Raw genomic sequence first — 19,250 nt, forward strand, 5'->3', positions numbered from 1 at the left:
AGAAAAGAGGTGGGGGGAGGAGAATATTTTTTGTTTTAATTCACATTTTTATTTTGGGTACAAAACACCCCAGTATAGCCAAGAAAGAAGCAAGGTGAGAGAACTAGGCTGGGATTGTAGTGGGGTAGAACAACAGTAAGGTGGAGAACCAGAAGAGAGGTGTGGTGGAAGAAGAAACTTGTATTTTTCTCTTTTTTCACATTTTTATTTTAGGGACAAAACTCCCAGTATAAGAAAGAAAGAAGAAGAGAGGGAGAACTAGGCTGGGATCCAAACAGAAAACAACATGGATGCACCAAAACTCACAAGGAGGTACATCAGAGACATGGTAGATAGGGGTCTCGCTGGCAATATGCCTAAGGTGGTACATCTGGAGCATGGTAGGTAGGCATAGTAGCAAGACCCACATGGTGGTACAACTGGGATATGGCAGATAGGCATTGTAGCAACAAGGCCCATAAAGTGGTACATCTGGGGCATAGTACTTAGGCATAATAGCAGCAAGATCCCAAGGTGATACATCTGGGGCAACACAGGTAGGCAGAGTGGCAGCAAGGCTCCAAGATATTTTCAGTCATCTTCCTACTCACATGGAAATTCTAGAAAGCCCAACAAAAGCATACTGATTTTCAATCAACTTTTCCATCAAGTCTGGAGCCAACCTGGAATGATAAGTAGTTACAATGTCCCGCACCATTGAGAAGACATATTAGGTGCATGCCAGTTGTAGGGCAGAAAAAAGAATGCTCAGCCATCTGCCAAGTTTTGGTCACACTGCCAACATTTGTTTCCATTATGCCAGTGCATCTGTGTCCATTTCCTCAATGGGCTCTGTGAGATAATATATCACAAAAATTTCAACTGGGATTTCCTTTCCTGGGTTGGATCTAGGGTCTCTCTTGCCAGCTGCTTTAGTTATGACCTGTGTCAGGAGAGATGGTTCTGCACAAGCAACGTGGTTTTGGTGTATTGAGGTAGGAGAAGAAGTGCAAGCTGACAAGGTGCTTGTGCCTGCACTACTATCTAGGGTGGCCATTCTTTCCTCATTACATCCTCACTATGCCTCTGCCACTCCTGTTCGTACAACCTACCTACCAGTATCACCTTCATGTATGTGAGACACTGGGGCTGGAGGGTGAGACTCCTTTTCACTTGTGGATCACCAAGGCAAACATATAGGTATTCTTTTGTGTCAAGAGTTTTCAATCTCTCTTGCACCTGCTGCTGCTGCAAGGAGTCCACACATTTCAATATCCCTGCTTACATTCCCTCTTACTGACAGAAAGGGAAACTCTGTACTATTAGGGTGGCACTTAGGGTGGTGCTTCTGGAACTTAGTTCTTCCATGGCATCCTTGAAGGGCTTCAGGATTTCTATCAGCTATTTCATCACTATCCAATCATGACGACTCAGGGGGTGATCTACACCTATCCCTTTTTCCAGAGACAGATCATGAAGGGATGTATGCTATTCCACTAATCTTTACAGCATCATATTGTTGGAATTCCAGAAGGTGCCAACATCTTAAATCAGATGCTTATGAGGCATCCTGAATTCTTCCTGCTTCTCTTGGAGAAGCTGCCCTCACCTTCATGCTTCAGTGGAATTGCCCTGCTATTTTCCTACACCTATCTATCAGATCCTTTATGAGTGGAGTGGGGGAATAGCCTGGTGTTGGAGGGGCAGATTGCATGCCAGGGAGGCCAGAGTTTGGGATCTGCTGCCATTCCTTGAGGCCTTGGGCAGGTTGCTTCACCCTACATTGCCTCAGCTGCAAACTTAGAGCATCATTTGCTAAAGTTTATCTCCCATTTTGTGTCTATTGGGGGGGAGCTGTTTGGTAGGCGAGCCCTTAGATTGTGGGCCCTCTGGGGATGAGGGAGTACTTGCAATGTCTGTGTGTGGTTCGTTTTGAAGTGTCTGAAAAGTGGAATATAAATCAAATAAATAAATAATAGATTCCCATGTTCCTTGGGCCCAAGCCCCAGGGCATCACTTACTACCAGGTGCAACAAGTATGCAAAGTAATGGATACCCTAAAAGGCCCCTTCTTTCATTGCCCTTATCACATTTTTCCCATTGTTATCACAAGGAAACGTGTCTGTAGACTCCTACCATTCTGGTTTAGCTGCCAACCCTGCAGAAGTTTTCTTATAGCTGACAGAATATTGCACAAGGTATGGTATCCATCACTTAGGTGTGCAGCATAGCCCACTTGTACCATGATGCTTGGTCTCCACTAGAGTTGGTCTCCCCTGCCTTGCCAAGTCCTATCATTGTGCTGACAGTGTTTGTGCTGATCTAGATATCACTGGTGAAATGCACTCTATTTCCCTCTGTCTTAGTCAGCTGTACCTGTATGCGACTATGGTACTAGTTGTACAAGGTGGGGATAACTTGCCTTCTAGTAGTCCTGAAGGGCACTTTGTAACTGGGGGCTAACACATTGTGCAGACGTTTAAAGCCTATATTCTCCACTATCTGCAGGGGCCAGTCATCCAGGACAATTATTTCCTTGATGCACCTCATTACTACATATACATAGAAATGACAGCAGAAAAAGACCAAACGGCCCATCTAGTCTTCCCAGCAAGCTCCCACACTTATTTTCCCATACTTATCTGTTTCACCAACCTCCAAGTTCAGGGCCCTTGTTGGTAACTGTTTGATTCGAGTTTCCTGCCACCCCCTGCCATTGATGTAAAGAGTAATGTTGGAGTTGCATCCAAGATAAGGCATAAGGCTTAATGGTTAAGGGTAGTAACCGCCGCATCAAGCAAGTTACCCCGATGCTTGTTTACCCAGACTGCACAGATCAATGTCTTGTTGGATGTTGTCTGAATGTAAAATCCTCTTTTCCACATTTCCCCCTGCCGTAGAAGCAGAGTGCAACGCTGTTTATGCATTCAAAGTGAAGTATCAGGCTAAATTGGTTTAGGGTAGTAACCACCACAATAAGCAAGCTACCTCCATGCTTATTTGTTTACCCAGACTGTATAATTCAGTCCTTGTTGGTTGATTTCTGAATGCAAATCTTCTTTTCCACATTTCCCCTTGCTGTTGAAGCAGAGAGCATTAACATTGTGAAGGCTTATTGAGTAAGGGTAGTAATCACCAGGTAGTAGCCACCATTCCAGCAAGGCATCCCCATGGCTCTTCTCTTCATTCCCATCCTCTAGCCTTTATGGATCCACAGTGTTTATCCATACCCCTTTGAAATCCTTAACAGTTTTAGTCTTCACCACTTCCTCCGGAAGGGAATCCCAGGCATCCACCACCCTTTTCGTGAAGAAATACTTCCTGACATTGGTTCTGAATCTTCCTCCCTGGAGTTTCAAATCGTGACCCCTAGTTCTACTGAATTTTTTCCAACGGAAAAGATTTGTTGTTGACCATGGATCATTAAAGCCTTTCAAGTATCTGAAAGACTGTATCATATCACCCCTGCTCCTCCTCTCCTCCAGGGTATACATATTTAGGTTCTTCAATCTCTCCTCATAAGTCATTTTATGAAGATCATCCACCTTTTTGGTCACCCTTCCCTGGACCACCTCCATCCTGTCTCTGTCCCTTTGGAGATACTATCTCCAGAACTGAACACAATACTCCAGGTGAAGCCTCACCAAGGCCCTGTACAAGGGGATCATCACTTCTTTTCTCTTACTAGATATTCCTCTCTCTATGCAGCCCAGCATTCTTCTGGTTTAGCTATCGCCTTGTCACATTGTTTCACCAACTTCAGATCATTAGACACTATCATCCCAAGGTCTATCTCCTGCTCTGTGCACATCAGCCCTTCACCCCCCCCCCCCCCCCCCCCCCCCCCCCCCCCCCCCCCATCAAATTCAGTTCTTTCAGATTTCCACACCCCATATGCATGACTCTGCACTTCTTGGCATTGAATCTCAGCTGCCATATCTTCAACCACTCTTCCAGCTTCCTTAAATCCCGTCTCATTCTCTCCACTCCTTCCAGCGTTTCTACTCTGTTGCAGATCTTAGTATCATCCGCAAAAAGACAAACCTTACCTTCTATCCCGTCCGCAATGTCAGTCCTCACAAAACCACCTATCTTGCCTTTGAGTTTGTTTCTCCCAGTCTAAGCTAAATGCCCATTAGTACGGAGTGGGAAGACTTCTTAACCTTCTGACATTAACCCAAAGGGGACTTACTATGGAAGCTTCCAGAAGTTGACAATGATTCCAGCTCCACATTTGAAAGTGACTCTCCCTCGGCTCGGAGTTGATCTGTCTTTTCGGCCCACTGTTGCTGAACTTGGGGCAACATCCTGCAGCAGTCTGGCAGTTGGCCTGTTCATGCTCCAGTCCCAGGCACAGGTAGCAGTAATTGTGTCCACAGGAACAATATTTGAAACCTGAGATCTTGTGGGATGAAATGCTAGCATTGAAAAGTGCTTTTGAGGGGATCGTTGTGAAGAAATTTTGAGGAGATCAAAAAAGAAGAGAGAGACAGGATCCGTGACTAAGGCTAAAAAGAGACTGAGGAGATTCTGGAACATGCAATTGCGCAGGAACTTCTGCACATGCTCAGTGCAACCAAAAGTTCTACTAACCTTGAGAGACAGTTCTGCCTAGTGCTGCCTGATGACGTTACTCACTGAGCATGGCTAATTAGGCCTGCTTATGAACGGAAAAAAATAAAGGATACTCTGTAATACATTTTCTCTCATGAGAAAGGTGTGGTATTTTTTGGCAGCCAGATGGAATGTCTCAAGTCTAGTATCAAGATTTTTACCTTTTGTAGGGATTTCTTTGTTTGTTCTTGGGCTTAATGATAAGATTTTCTCTAATTGGCAGACCTTGGGAATTGTGTGTGTGGGGTGTTAGTTTATATAATGTATGCACAAAATACTATATTTTCATTTGCGCGATTAAAAGATAAGTATAAGCTTCCCGATACTCATTTTATGCTTATCTTCAAGCAAGGTATTATATCTTTAGTTTACAGCACCAGTTTTCCCAAATATTTCATTAAACTTCTTTACATAATCCGTTGGCTTTGCAAAAAATAAGATCTCTGTCTCATATAATTTAAGATTGGAAACTTCCCCACATGGTGCTGTAACCAAATTTGTGTCTAAATGGAATAGAGAACTGTGAAAATAAATTACAGATGTGGAATTTTCACAATGTTTTAAAGAGATTTGGGTGAGCTTATCTGATTTTAGTTTGCGGGAAATGCAATTTAAAGTATTACATAGTAACATAGGGATGGAATACTGCAGGCACTTGTTGTCCCAACCCCCCCCCAATGATACACCATACACAGTAGTGGTATTTAACTTGGCCGCAGTTTAATACAAAACATTAACCCGAGCCCTTACAACTTATAACTTTTAACAACCCCTCCAAACCACCCCACCAAACTTACCGCCCTCCCCATCTTCACCACCTTGCCCCAGTGGTGAAGTGACATCTTCCCTCCCCTGTCCCCGCCTACTCCGCCTCAAACCAGCGAGAGTAAGCTCACACCGAGAACTTTGGCCCCGTAGTTCTCCGGTCTTCCCGTGTAGCAGCCCCCCCAACTACACGAGGCTCCCCCCCCCCCCCCCCCCATCCTCACCACCATATCACTACCCCATTACATATACCCTTTGGGCTCAGGTTTACTGCCTCAACTGCGACAATATATACAACTTCCATAACAACATTCCAGCAACTAACCGCAACATAGGGTGGGAGGGTGGGACGACAAGTAAAACCCCCTGCTAATCTGCTGCTTTACCGGCAAATGGCGCGAAGCGTCCTCTGCCGACTGGATTTAAAACGCTGGGGGCAGTTGTGTCTGACGCTCATTGGACCGTGCTTCCCGCTTGGTTGAAACCGCGCCCCCTCCCCCCCCTTCCTATGTTATCTGCACTCTGCCTAGCCCGCAGATTCCCCTCATGTTATATTTGCAGCGCCAGACTCGCTGGCGCTGCTGCTTGTAACATAGGGATGGAATATTGCAGGCACTTGTTGTCCCAACCCCCCCAATGATACACCATACACATTAGTGGTATTTAACTTGGCCGCAGTTTAATACAAAACATTAACCTGAGCCCTTACAACTTATAACTTAACAACCCCTCCAAACCGCCTCACCAAACTTATTGCCCTCCCCATCTTCACCACCTTGCCCCCAGTGGTGAAGTGACATCTTCCCTCCCCTGTCCCCGCCTACTCCGCCTCAAACCAGCGAGAGTAAGCTCACACCGAGAACTTTGGCCCTGTAGTTCTCCAGTCTTCCCATGTAGCAGCCCCCCCAACTACACGAGGCTTCCCCCCATCCTTACCACCATATCACTGCCCCATTACATATACCCTTTCGGCTTGGGTTTACCGCAACAAACAAACCGATAACATATTAGCTTGTTCCCCCAACTATGGCCCATTACCACTTCCTAATCTCCCTCTCAAGCCCTTCCTGTATGGAATTGTTGAATAAATCCATACCCACTTCTGATAAGTGTATCCCATCCCCGTTGAATAGACCTGGTTCTACTCCACATGATCACGGATGCCGCACCCAAAATCCCCCTTCTCAACCCTCCATTTACCTAACTGTCTGTTCAATTTTTTGACCCCAGAGTGCCAAGTCATCTCTTCTTGATTCCGTAGTCGCACAATGATGTCCGACCATTCTAACAAGATCCGTGGCCATCGAATCATTATTTGGGATAAGTCCTTTTTCGTGCAAGTAACTCCTTGCACGATTTTGAACCTATGTCATTGCCTCCCAAATGAAAAAGGATTATGTTTGGCTCCCCCCACATTTGAATCCATTCAAACAGGAAAGGCAAGAGATCATCCCACCCCATGCCTCGCTTGCTGAACCAAGACAATCACCACCCGACCCTCTCAATGTCCAAATGTTCCCCATAAGGACGTTTCAGCGCTCTTCTCTGCGCCCGGTGTATATAAGAATGACCCACTATCCAGGCACATCCTTCGAACCGCCACACCCCCACGCGCTCTGCAATACAAATGCAAAATTAGTAACATGTACAATTGTATCCCCCCCTTTTCTCTAACCCCCCTCCCCCCATGTCACCGATTTTCCGTATTACCTGCCTTCCCGCCCCAAATGGCACCCGCCCCTAGCAAAAGCTCAGCCTGACATGAGACCGAACGGCAGAGGACTTCCATCGTCCCAATTCTTTAATGTCAATGTCAGACATCCCGGCTTCTGCTGCTGACGTGGCTGCCCCTATCCGGAATGAGTGCGAACTATACCAACCCGGATCCCCGCCCACTTTGCCAATGGCCAGACTCAGATCCTTAGCAAACTGGTAATGTGTCAAGGGGGTGCTGTCCACGTGAATCAAGAAAGGACCCTCCGATTGGGGGCATATAAGAATATACTCCTGAGCCTGCCTCACAGGACATGTTGTCGCTTGGGTGGCCCGTATCAACGTAATGAAAGATCCCTTCCCTTGCTGATCCGTCTTGCACCTTGGAATAAACAATCTAGCCTTTGAATCACAAATCTGCACATTCCGTGATGTAATGCCTGTGTCCCTGACATCCCACCGTGATTTTGCCACTAATTCGCTGATCCTCATGGCCCCAAAGAAGGCCCAAGAAAACGATACCCGGAACATGGTCACCTCGAACGTAGACCAACAAACCAACAGCAAAATGTCCGCTAATCTCACTAAATCTGTAAATCGAATTGGCTGACGTTTATCACCCCTGAAACCGCAACCACGTTGCCAACCTCCCAAAACTTTCTGCATCCTGAAACTATGCAGCGGATTTGGCTTCCCTTTTAGCTTTTGGAAGAAAGTGAAACCTGCCAATTGCGATCTGACGGTAGCCATCGAACGTCCTTCATGTTTAGCCTCTAATATGAACTGCACCAGCTCCCACTCCTTCACCTCCCCTTGTCTGCACCCTATGTTTCACAAGAAACCTGACACTGCCATAAGTCCAGTGGTGTACGCCTTCCATGTTGCGGGTGCGACGGAGCTGTGTATTCTCTCCCATTCTTCTTTTTCCCAATCCGTCCTGACCATCCCTGCGTAGCTGTCTCCATATGGCCTTCCCGAACCGTACTCTGCTGGAACATCATGAGAACAAAACATGGCATCATGGTCCACCCCCCTTCGCCCCTCCCCATTGGCTACCAACCTCTTACTCCCTCTGCTTTTTGTGACTATCCTTCTTCATATGTGCATAACCCTGTACCAGACCGCTAAAGGACCTCCCCCACCCCCTTGCATTTTTTTTTTTTTTAGTTATCTATTTATTTATTTATTTTTAAAGCGGTCGCTTTGCCACGGTTCCGCCTTTGGAGCTTTCAGGTTGCATCACCTGAGTGCACCGGGATACGGGATGCGCCCTGCTGCATGAGGAACATGCATGCCTGAATTTGCATTCAGGAAATAAACAAGTTGCCCTGTTATATCTCCAACAGACAGCAGAACCACTGAGGGGGACCTTCAAATCACTCCCTTTTGCTAAAGGTGCTGCACTGCGAGTTGAACTGCCCTTCCCCCCATCAGGAACACCCCCATTGCCACTGGTTACTCCCATGCCTTGCTCTAACTTCCCTGCACTCTTATTCGTCATTTGGGTAAGCCATAGGTTTATGTCCTGCGTGCCCCAAGACATTAACCGGTTCCCTGCCATTCTTTCCCTGAAACGTTAATCATAATTGAGCCACGCCCAACCTTCATAATCCTTGTACACCCCAAGAATGCTGTCCCCGTACGCTAACAGAACCCCATGCTGATCTGGATGGTAGTGGCAAACTTCGCTTGCTAATCTCAGGAAACCTCTCACCCAGTTAATAATGAACCTGAAGGAAGGGTGTCATTTCGCCTTCTGATAGGAATGTGGTTTTCTTATTTAATGGTTGGGATCTTCACTTTCACTTTTAGTAAAAGTGAAAAATGCTGCAAGTCTGAAAGCAAAGTGCTTCTGTGAGTGTAATGTGCATGTGAGACAGGGAGGGTGCTTCTGTGTGTGTGCAAGAGAGGAGCATGTTTTTGGCTGGCTTGTGGCTATGAGATAGAACATGTGTGTAATTGAGAGCTTGTGTGTAAGTGAAATAGAGAAAGCATGTGTGTGATTGAAAGCCTTTGTGTAAGTAAGAGAGAGCATTGTGTGATTGAGAGAGACTGGCCAGAGAGGTGACGTGTATGTGTGAGACTGATCAGGGAGATGACTGGTATGTGTGTTCTCATGTGTGCTTGTGTGTGCGCGTGTGTGTGTGTGTGTGAGTGAGTGAGAGAGAGAGAGAGACTGGTTGGGGAGATGATTGGTGTGCGAGAGACAGAAACTGGTCTTGAGGGTATGACTGGTGTGTGTGTGTGTGAGAGAGAGAAAGAGAAGAGATTGGTTGTGGTCCCTAAGGAAGAGGACCATGAGGACAGCTTCAGCAGCTACTGCTGCTTCTGGCATCGCCTGCAAGGGAAAGGAGTAGGAGAACTGCTGGAGAGGGTAAGTAAAGGTGGCTTTTTAAGTTCATTTTTCTTGATTACCATTTTAATTATTGGGTAGTATGTGATGTGTCTGCTGTTTGAAATATTTTATTGGTGTTTGGTAAAGGTTTCAAAATTTCCTTGAGTCTTTAATTATTGGATATTCTATTCATCAGCTGTTTTGAAATTATTTTATTAGTATGATTTTATAATTATGATTCATGATGTATATATATTGATTTTATTGATTGTTTCATGAGGAATGGTGACATTTTTGTTTTTCATTGTTGCACTGTATAGAGTCTGGCATGATATGTTTTACAGTTTAGTTTTTGTCTGCACATTTCTATTTATACTTTATGTGGCTTTATTCTGTATTTGGTGAGAGTTTGTGTTCTGCATGCAAAGACTGAGAGGAAGCATTCTTTTAGCATGTGGTTTCTCTGTAGGGATCTGTAGTAGCTTGGCCTGTTCTGTTTTCCTGATAGGAGGTGTATTGATATTTTAGATTCTGGTGTAATATTTGTGGTATTCTTTTTCATAGGTGGGGTTATTCTTTGAGTTTTGGCAAATAGTACTGTGTTGATACGGGAGGACCATGCTGAAATATAGGGGTGTGTACATATATATGTAAATTAAATATGTAAATTATATTGTATATGTAATTGGGTACCCATGGGCCAGTATGGAGAAAAATCCTCAATCCGCCCCTGCTGAAGAATGAGGCCTGGATCTTTTAGATTTCTTTTGAGCAGACTCCACAACTACAGACTAGTGGGGCAATTCTGTTTTTTGGAATCCGAGAGCTGATTGCACTAGATAAATGGCATCAGCTTTTCTGTTTACCGGAGGAACTGAGCCAGGATGTTCCCAGTTACGGTGCAGCAAGTCCAACAGCACTTCATGAACTGGGACTGCCATCACCTCCTTAGGTGCGTCCACAAATTGCAGCCCTTCAAGCATTTTGTGTCTGGCATCCTCTTCTGTCTGTAAATTAAAGAGAATGGTCTCAGACATTTCCTTTATGAAGTTTGCAAATGTCAAATCCTCAGGTAGAGGAACGACGATGCTCCTCTGGGGGTGAAGGTTCTGAGAGAAGTTCTGCTGAATCCTCAGAATCTGTAGAATCATCTCCACAGGGGTTAAAAGGTTGATCACCATCACCTCTAGGTCCTTCAGGTTGATGGAAAGGTTGATGGAAAGGTTCAAATCCAGCTGGATCTGGAGGTGGCACCGATGGAAACTGAGGTGGCATCGATGGGGGCACAGAGGATGGTGATGGCCTCGGTGCTTTTGAAGGACGCTGAGGCGGTAAAGAGCCTGATAGTCCCAGAATTGGCTCCGGCATCAGGAGATTCGGTTCCTCATCCGAGGATAGTGGAATCGGCATCGGAGTCGGTGGCTTTGTAGGAACCAATGGCACGGCTAGAAACAGTGTCAACGGCAGAGCACCAATGTGTCCAGTCTATCCAGAAGTGGAGCAAGCACTGTAGGCATTGGAACGGGCACTGGTATGGGGGCCGGTGCCGGTTGAGACTGGAATCCTCGTAAAGCATGAAGCACTGCCTCTTGGACAATCCTGTCCAATTCCACCCGAGAAGCTGGCATGGGAGGCACAGCTATCGGGGGTGGAGGCTCGGAGGGCGTAGCCAGAGGTTCCACTTGTGGTGGTGGTGCCGGTGGGGAATGCCTCGGTGTCCCGAGTCCAGACAGGGATGGGGCCTCGTCTCCTTGGGACATCTTGGCCGGTGGCTCCGTTGATGTCTATGGCCTTCTGGTTCCGACATCGGAGAAAGCACTCCGTCAATGGCGATGCTTCTATAGATGGTCAGTCCGCTCTTTTTCAGGCATCGAAGAGGAAGATGTCGATGTCTTAGACTGGGAAGAGGAAGGCAAAGTGACATCACTGACAGGTTTTTGTTGTTTAGGCTTCGGTGGCGACAGAGTCTTTGAAGATGGAGGTTTTTGACTTGATGCCATCTTTGCCGAAGTCGATGGAGATACCTTAAAAAGGAGTTCCATCTTCTCCAAGCGGGCCCTGCGGCCTTTTGGAGTCATTTGTGAACAGCCAGTACACTGTTGCACGTCATGAACTAGTCCAAGACACAAAATGCATACGTTGTGCGGGTCCGTGATGGACATGGTTCTATGGAACGTGCGGAACCCGGTAGCCATGATTTTGAGAAAAATAATGGGCGTGCGGTTGGTGACCTTCGGGTACCATTGAAAAAACCCTGCTAGGAACCGACCGGAAAACTTACCGGTGTCGAAGAAGGTCGGTGGTCGATGGGGGACCCCAGGATAGGGACAAATTTTTTAAATTTAAAGTTTAAATTCCGTGAGGAAATGTTTGTGAGGTAAACTCACGGAGCTCCAGAATCCGCGAGACTACTGCTGCATGGAAAAAAAGAGACTGAAGGGGTACCCCTGTTGGATGCAGGGTAGGTGGGATGCTGGGCATGCTCAGGGGTGCCAGTCAAAGTTCTAGAAATTTTGACAAAAGTGTTCCATGATTGGGCTCCATCCTGATGATATCACCCACATGTGAGGACTACCATCCTGCTTGTCCTGTGTGAATAGTAGTGTTTGTAGGACAGTGCGGAAGTCCTGTGTTGTTTGCAGTGGTTTTAGTCAATATAATATTCTCAGCTTGGAGTATCCTGTTTTGATTAATTTCCTTATGTGCTTTTTCATAGTGAAGTTCTCATCGATCTGAATTCCAAGGTCTTGTACTTGTTCAGAAGGAGTAATATTAATAATTCCTAGGTCTAGGGTTGGCAGTTTTATTATCAGGTTATCTCTCCTTAACCACACAATTTCAGTTTTTTTAGGGTTTAGAGTTAATTTCAGATGAGAAAGTTTTTGTTATATGGCTTTCATGTGTGTTGACAGAGACGAAGCAGTTTTTTCAACTGTTTTGTTGAAAGGGATGTATGTCATCTGCATATAGGAAGAAGTTGATACCTAGATTTGCTAGTAGTGTGCATATAGGCAACAAGTAGTTGTTGAATAGTGTAGCCGAGAGTGCAGAACCTTGGGGGAAACCTCCATTGATTGAGAAGGTGTTAGAAATTTACTTACCCAGCTTGACTTGGAATCTCCTATCTTTTAGGAAAGAAGAGAACCATTTGTTAACATTTCTGTCTATTCCAATTTCTTTCAGCTGGTGGCATAGCAGGATATGGTCAACTGTGTCAAATGCTGTTGTTAGATCAATTAGTACCAAGATAAATGATTCATTGTTGTCAAACCCTTGTAATACCGGGTTGGTTAAGGAAATGAGTAAGGTTTCTGTTGAGCGATTTTTTCTGAATCCAAATTGGTTTGGATATAGCATATTGTTGTCTTCTAGGTGGATCTCTAACTGTGATAGTACTGCCTTTTCTAGGACTTTAGCAATGAAAGGCAGGTTGGATATTGGACATTAGGAACACATTCTCCATTTGTAAGTACCAGGTCCGGTATTGCCCCTGTCTCATGGATTTTGATATCATTTTTACCTGTGAGGAGAACTTAAAGGAGGTTAAGGATCTCTCCACTTACCTGTCGTAGTAAATACACTTGAAAGCAATCCTTCATAGTCCGACTGAGCAGTTCATCCATAAAATCTCCAACAGTTTCTTCCCCCTCCTCCAAGGCAACCATGGAGATCCAGTCTGCCTCTGTGAAGCGGCCTGGTATAATCTCCACTTGACTTATTATAGGGACAGGCGTGGGGACAGTGATTCGACCCTTCTCCGCCCGTGACTTCATTTGTGCAGGTCGAGACATGATCTGTAAAACATAACAGGTGGGAAGAGTTATCATTTGCTCTTTAATAGCTTGTGACAAATGACCACATACTTACATGTACCCAAAATATCAGCAAATAGACCTAAAGTAATAACTTAGAAGCAAGAGCCAAAGTTACAAATTGGAAATCCCCAAAATGTCTACTTCCTAGCATGTAATCCAATATATAAATATCTCCCCAGCAGTATGCCTACTGCATGGCACCTACATATATAGGTGGCAGCAATTAATCGGGGGTTCTATGCCTGCATGTCACAAGTCTTGGACTACATACCATTGTCAGAATATGCTACACTCCTTAAAATACAACGGAACACCCTCGAAAATACCCAGATTCTGGCATAAATCCCCAAATAACAAGAACTAGCTCCCCATAAGCAACCTAGAGAGGCATGGGCTGCAAAATACAGGCATTCCCAAAATGCTCACAATCTGGCATGAATCTTTTAAATATCACCAGGCATCTCATAACACCCGCAAATAAAAGGAGGGCCACTAAATACAAACAGGTACTACCAAAATACCCACATTTATTTATTTATTTTTTATTTTTATATACCGACATTCTTACATCCGATGTAAATCATACCGGTTTACATTAAACAGAATAGCAGGAAATAAATTTCCATAGTCTAATACAAAGAACATTTCTAATTAAAACTAATAACAAGCGAAAAGAAAAGGTAAAGAATTGGAATACAGTTTAAATAAAAGAAAAATATGTCATGCCTATATGAACCCCAAACTATTAGTAGACACCATAAAATATTTTTAAACAAGCATGTATTCCACCAACATGCAATCTGCTAGCCTCAAATGCTCTGGTTTAGTAATTGTTTTAGATGTCTGCAAAACAAATCAAGCCATTTTTATCTGTGTTACCAGCTGAAAAAGTCTAATGTTGAGTAGAGTATTGTAGTAAAGACAAACACGATGTCCAAATCCAATCCAAAAGGAGATAAAGTTTAATTCTCAAGTAACAGTTGATTCCAAGATGACAGTAAAATGAAAGAGACGGTACCCTGACATGGGCCAAGTTTCACTGAAGCTGCGTCCGGAGGGTCACACTGATCTACAAAAAAGCATAGCTCACTTGAAAGGACAACCGTGGAGAGGCAAAACAGTAAATATAAAAGCATAAAGCAAATACATATAGAGAATGAAAACTTACCAAAACAGATCTAGCGATAGACTAAAGGTTATCAGAATTGACTATCAGCATCAAAACACTGGAGAAAAAGAAACAAAAATTCATGTCTTCCTGTACTGTATAAAATACAAAGATATAAGAGATGGCCATTTCCCAAAGCTGACAAAAGCATGAGCAGGAAAAAATCTGTATAATCCTGGAGGAAACAGGAGAAATAGCAGTGAATGCTGCAAAATATGATAATCTGACCAGAAACAAAAGGACCTACCAACAGAACCCAGGAAATATCCATATTACTAGCCTGTCTATACTTTGTAATTTTATGTTACTATTGTTAATGAGGTCCATATTCAGACTCAATCTGGCTAGCAAAGTTAGCTGGATAAATCTTAAAGTTAGCCAGCTAACTATAGCCATTTAACTTTAGGACAGCTCTTTGGCCTGACCATACTTACAGGGTCATTTATCAAATTGCGTTATGGCGTTTTCGCATGTATTAAGGCATTTTCGCATGCGCAAAACGACTTAATGCATGCAATAAGCACCATAACGCATGGTGTGATGCAAGTTTTTAAAAGGGGAGGGATTGGGGAGGAATCAAGGGTGGGGTATCCGCAAAAGCGGGCTGGCTTTGCGAAGCCAAAATGCATGATATTGCCCAGTTTTAACACTGAAAATAACTACACCTTTTTCAATTGCGTTAAACTGGGCAATATCATGCGTTATGCCCTTAACACAATTTGCGATTTTTCCACAAATTCTATTTTGGGCATTTTTAGGCTGGGGAAGGGCCTGAGTTGTGGGAGGAGAGTGGGGAAGGGCCTGAGGGGGCGAGTGGGGAAGGGCCTGAGAGGGAGAGAGGAGGGGAGGGGGGAGAGGGAGCCTCTGGGGGTGGCATCATAGTAAGCAGTTATGTATGCTACTATAGGAGGCCCACCTAGTAACTCAAGGTGAGGTTTAGGTAGTAGTGTAGGGGTTAGGGGCCACTTTTACATGCAGAGTGAGACATACAAACAGAATAGTACACTCTTGTGAAGATTTGATGTCCTTCAGAGTGAGGAAACTCACACAACGAAGAGATTTGTATAATGTTCTCTCAACCTAGCTTGATGTTCTAACATCAAATCTTCACAAGTATGTACTGTTCTGTTCGTATGTCTCACTCTGACATCGTAGGCCTTTGTTGATGACTTTAACTTGGATGTCGGTTACCAGAGGTGTTGTTCCTAGCAGGAAGAGGAGGAGCATCATTCAGCTGCAATCAGCTGTGTATGGTTGCCAGTTAGACCCCATCCCACCTCCAGCAGGCCGAGAGGCCGCTTGTGGACCTCCATCCCACCGGTAGTGAAGAAGAGAAGAAGTCGAGAGGCTGCTGGTGGACCCAATCCCACTGGTGGCGAAGAAGAGAAGATTCCAAGAGGCCACCAGTGGATCCAGTCCCTCCTGCAGTGAAGAAAAGAAGAGGCCACCGGTGGACCCAACCCCACTGGCGACGGAGAAGAGGCTGCCGGTAGACCCAATCCTATTAGTGGTGAAGGAGAGAAGAAGCCGAGAGGCCACTGTGGATCCAATCCCATTGGTGGCAGAGAAGAGGCTGCCAGTAAACCCAATCCCACTGGCAGTTAAGAAAATAAGAGGCCTGTCTTTTCAGTTTGCCCAATGGTGCAGAAGCTGCCGGCAAACTGAGCCCATCTGTCATCTCTGCAGGTCTTGTGATATTAAAAATGTGTGAGGGCAGCAATTCTCTGTGCTGTTCTTGCGATATACGAGATCAGCATAAAGGAAGTGCTCACCCACAAATTTTTAATATTGTGGGGCCTACAGAGAAGAGGAGCAGCAAAGCAGGCTTGATGATGATCGATCAACTCATAGAAACATAGAAATGACGGCAGAAGAAGACCAAACGGCCCATCCATCTACCCAGCAAGCTTTCACACTTATCTTTTTCATACTTAGCTGTTACTCTTGGCCCTTATAAGTAACTTTTTGGTTCTATTTCCGCCGTAATAAGCAAGCTACTCCCACGCTTGTTTACCCAGCCTGTGCAATTCAGTCCTTGTTGGTTGTTGTCTGAATATAAATCCTCTTTTTTTCATTCCCCCTGCCGTTGAAGCAGAGAGCTATACTGGATATGCATTGAAAGTGAAGTATCAGAATTATTTGGTTTGGGGGAGTAACCGCCGTAACAAGCAAGCTACTCCCCTGCTTTTTTGTGGATTCAAATCCTTTTTTCCACATCCTTTTGCCGTTGAAGCATAGAGCAATGTCAGTGTCGCATTAACCGTGTGTATGTTTATTGAATAAGGATATTAATCTCCAGGTAGTAGCCGTCAATCCTGCAAGCCACGCCCCATGCCTCTTCTCTTCATTCACATCCTCTAGACTTTATGGATCCACAGTGTTTATTCCACGCCTCTTTGAAATCCTTCACAGTTTTGGTCTTCACCACTTCCTCCGGAAGGGCGTTCCAGGCATCCACCACCCTCTCCATGAAGAAATACTTTCTGACATTGGTTCTGAGTCTTCTTCCCTGGAGCTTCAAATCGTGACCTCTGGTTCTGCTGATTTTATTCCGACGGAAAAGGTTTGCTGTTGTCTTTGGATCATTAAAACCTTTCAAGTATCTGAAAGTCTGTATCATATCACCTCTGCTCCTCCTTTCCTCCAGGGTGTACATATTTAGATTCTTCAATCTTTCCTCATAAGTCATTCGATGAAGACCATCCACCTTTTTGGTCGCCCTTCTCTGGACCCCTTCCATCTTGTCTCTGTCTCTTCGGAGATATGGTCTCCAGAACTGAACACAGTACTCCAGATGAGGCCTCACCAAGGACCTGTCAAGGGGATAATCACTTCCCTTTTCTTACTTGATACTCCTCTCTCTATGCAGCCCAGCATTCTTCTGGCTTTAGCTATCACCTTGTCACATTGTTTCGCCGACTTCAGATCATTAGACACTATCACCCCAAGGTTTCTCTCCTGCTCCATGCACATCAGCCCTTCTCCCCCCATCGAATACAGTTCATTCGGATTTCCACTCTCCATATGCATAACTCTGCACTTCTTGGCATTGAATCTCAGCTGCTATATCTTCGACCACTCTTCCAGCTTCCTTAAATCCCATCTCATTCTCTCCACTCCTTCCGGCGTGTCCACTCTGTTGCAGATCTTAGTGTCATCCGCAAAAAGACAAACCTTACCTTCTATCCCATCCGCAATGTCGCTCACAAAGATATTGAACAGGACCAGTCCCAACACGATCCTTGCGGTACACCGCTTAAAACTGCTCTCTCTTCAGAGAGAGTTCCATTTATCATCACACATTGTCTTCTGTCCGTCAACCAGTTTGCAATCCAGGCCACCACCTTAGCACTCACTCCTAAGCTTCTCATTTTATTCACCAGTCTCCTGTGCGGGACCGTATCAAAAGCTTTGCTGAAATCCAAGTAGATGACATCGTGTGCTCTTCCTTGATCCAATTCCTTGGTTACCCAGTCAAAAAAGTCAATCAGATTTGTCTGACAGGATCTTCCCCTGGTGAATCCATGCTGCCTCTGGTCCAGCAATTCTCCCGACTGTAGATAGTTCACTATGCTCTCTTTCAGCAGCGACTCCATTACTTTTCCCACCACCGAGGTGAGGCTAACTGGTCTGTAGTTACCAGCCTCTTCTCTGTTCCCACTCTTGTGAAGCGGGACCACAACCGCACTTCTCCAATCACTCGGCACCACTCCCGTTTCTAGGGATCTATTCAACAGGTCACACAGCGGACCCGACAGCACATCTCTGAGCTCCCTCAGTATCCTGGGATGAACCTCATCAGGCCCCATGGCTTTGTCCACTTTCAGTTTCTCCAGCTCTTCCCATACATTTTCTACTGTAAATGGAGTTACTTCTACTCTATTCCCCTCCAGTTTCTTGTTAATTAGCAACGGTCCTTCTCCAGGGTCCTCTTTAGTGAACACAGAACTGAAGTATTCATTTAATATTTCTGCCATTTCTTCGTCTCTCTCCACCTTTCAATTTCACTATACCACTTTGAACTTTTCTCTTTTCACTGATGTATCTGAAAAATGTTTTGTCACCTCTCTTTACCTCTTTGGCAATCCTCTCTTCCGCTTGAATTTTTGCTGTCTTGATTACTTTCTTCGTCTCCCTCAGTTCTACCAGATATTCTTCTTTGTGCTCCTCCCTTTGGGATCTTTTATATTTTTTGAACGCTGTTCTTTTAGCCTTTATTTTGTCAGCCACCTCCTTTGAGAACCAGATAGAAAAGTAAAGAAAAGAAAAATGAAACCTAACATATAGATTAATTGCCTTGGTAATTGCTCCTTTTAGTTTGGTCCACTGTTGTTCCACATCTCTCTTGTTCTCCCAGCCTACTAGTTCTTCCCCCAGGTACTTCCCCATTTCATCAAAGTCCGTGTTTTTGAACTGCAAAACTTGGGTCTTTGTGCTTCTTTTCCGTATCCTTTTTGTGATATTAAACCATACTGTTTGATGATCACTGGTGCTGAGCTGGGCGCCCACCTGGACATCAGAGACATTATCTCCATTAGTGAGCACTAAGTCAAGTATAGCTCCCTCTCTCGTCGGTTCCATTACCATTTGTTTGAACAAAGCTCCTTGCAGGGCATCCACTATTTCTCTACTATTGTTAGATTCTGCAGATGGGATTCTCCAGTCTACATCCGGCATATTAAAGTATCCAACGATCACCACTTCTCCCTTCTTTCCGATCTTTTGGATGTCTTCAACCAGATCTCTGTCCAGCTCTTCCTTTTGGTTTGGAGGCCTGTAAACCACTCCAATAAAAATGGATGCCCCATCTTTTTTTAGGTTGGCCCATAGTGCTTCTTCATTGCCCCATCTTCCTTGCAGC

At 44.8% G+C, this 19,250-nt stretch overlaps 1 protein-coding gene across 1 annotated transcript in view; it reads right to left on the bottom strand.

The window, feature by feature from the left end:
* C1H2orf81 (chromosome 1 C2orf81 homolog) overlaps positions 1-19,250 on the bottom strand; it is a 61,262-nt gene that overhangs the window by 36,275 nt on the left and 5,737 nt on the right. The window contains exon 2 of the mRNA XM_029595312.1: positions 12,970-13,200. Within this exon, the coding sequence (XP_029451172.1) occupies positions 12,970-13,197 (228 nt within the window). The 5' untranslated portion in view covers positions 13,198-13,200. The remainder of the gene's footprint in view (positions 1-12,969; positions 13,201-19,250) is intronic.

Source organism: Rhinatrema bivittatum, chromosome 1 (genome assembly GCF_901001135.1).
Source record: "Rhinatrema bivittatum chromosome 1, aRhiBiv1.1, whole genome shotgun sequence".
Classification (NCBI taxonomy): Eukaryota; Metazoa; Chordata; class Amphibia; order Gymnophiona; family Rhinatrematidae; genus Rhinatrema; species Rhinatrema bivittatum.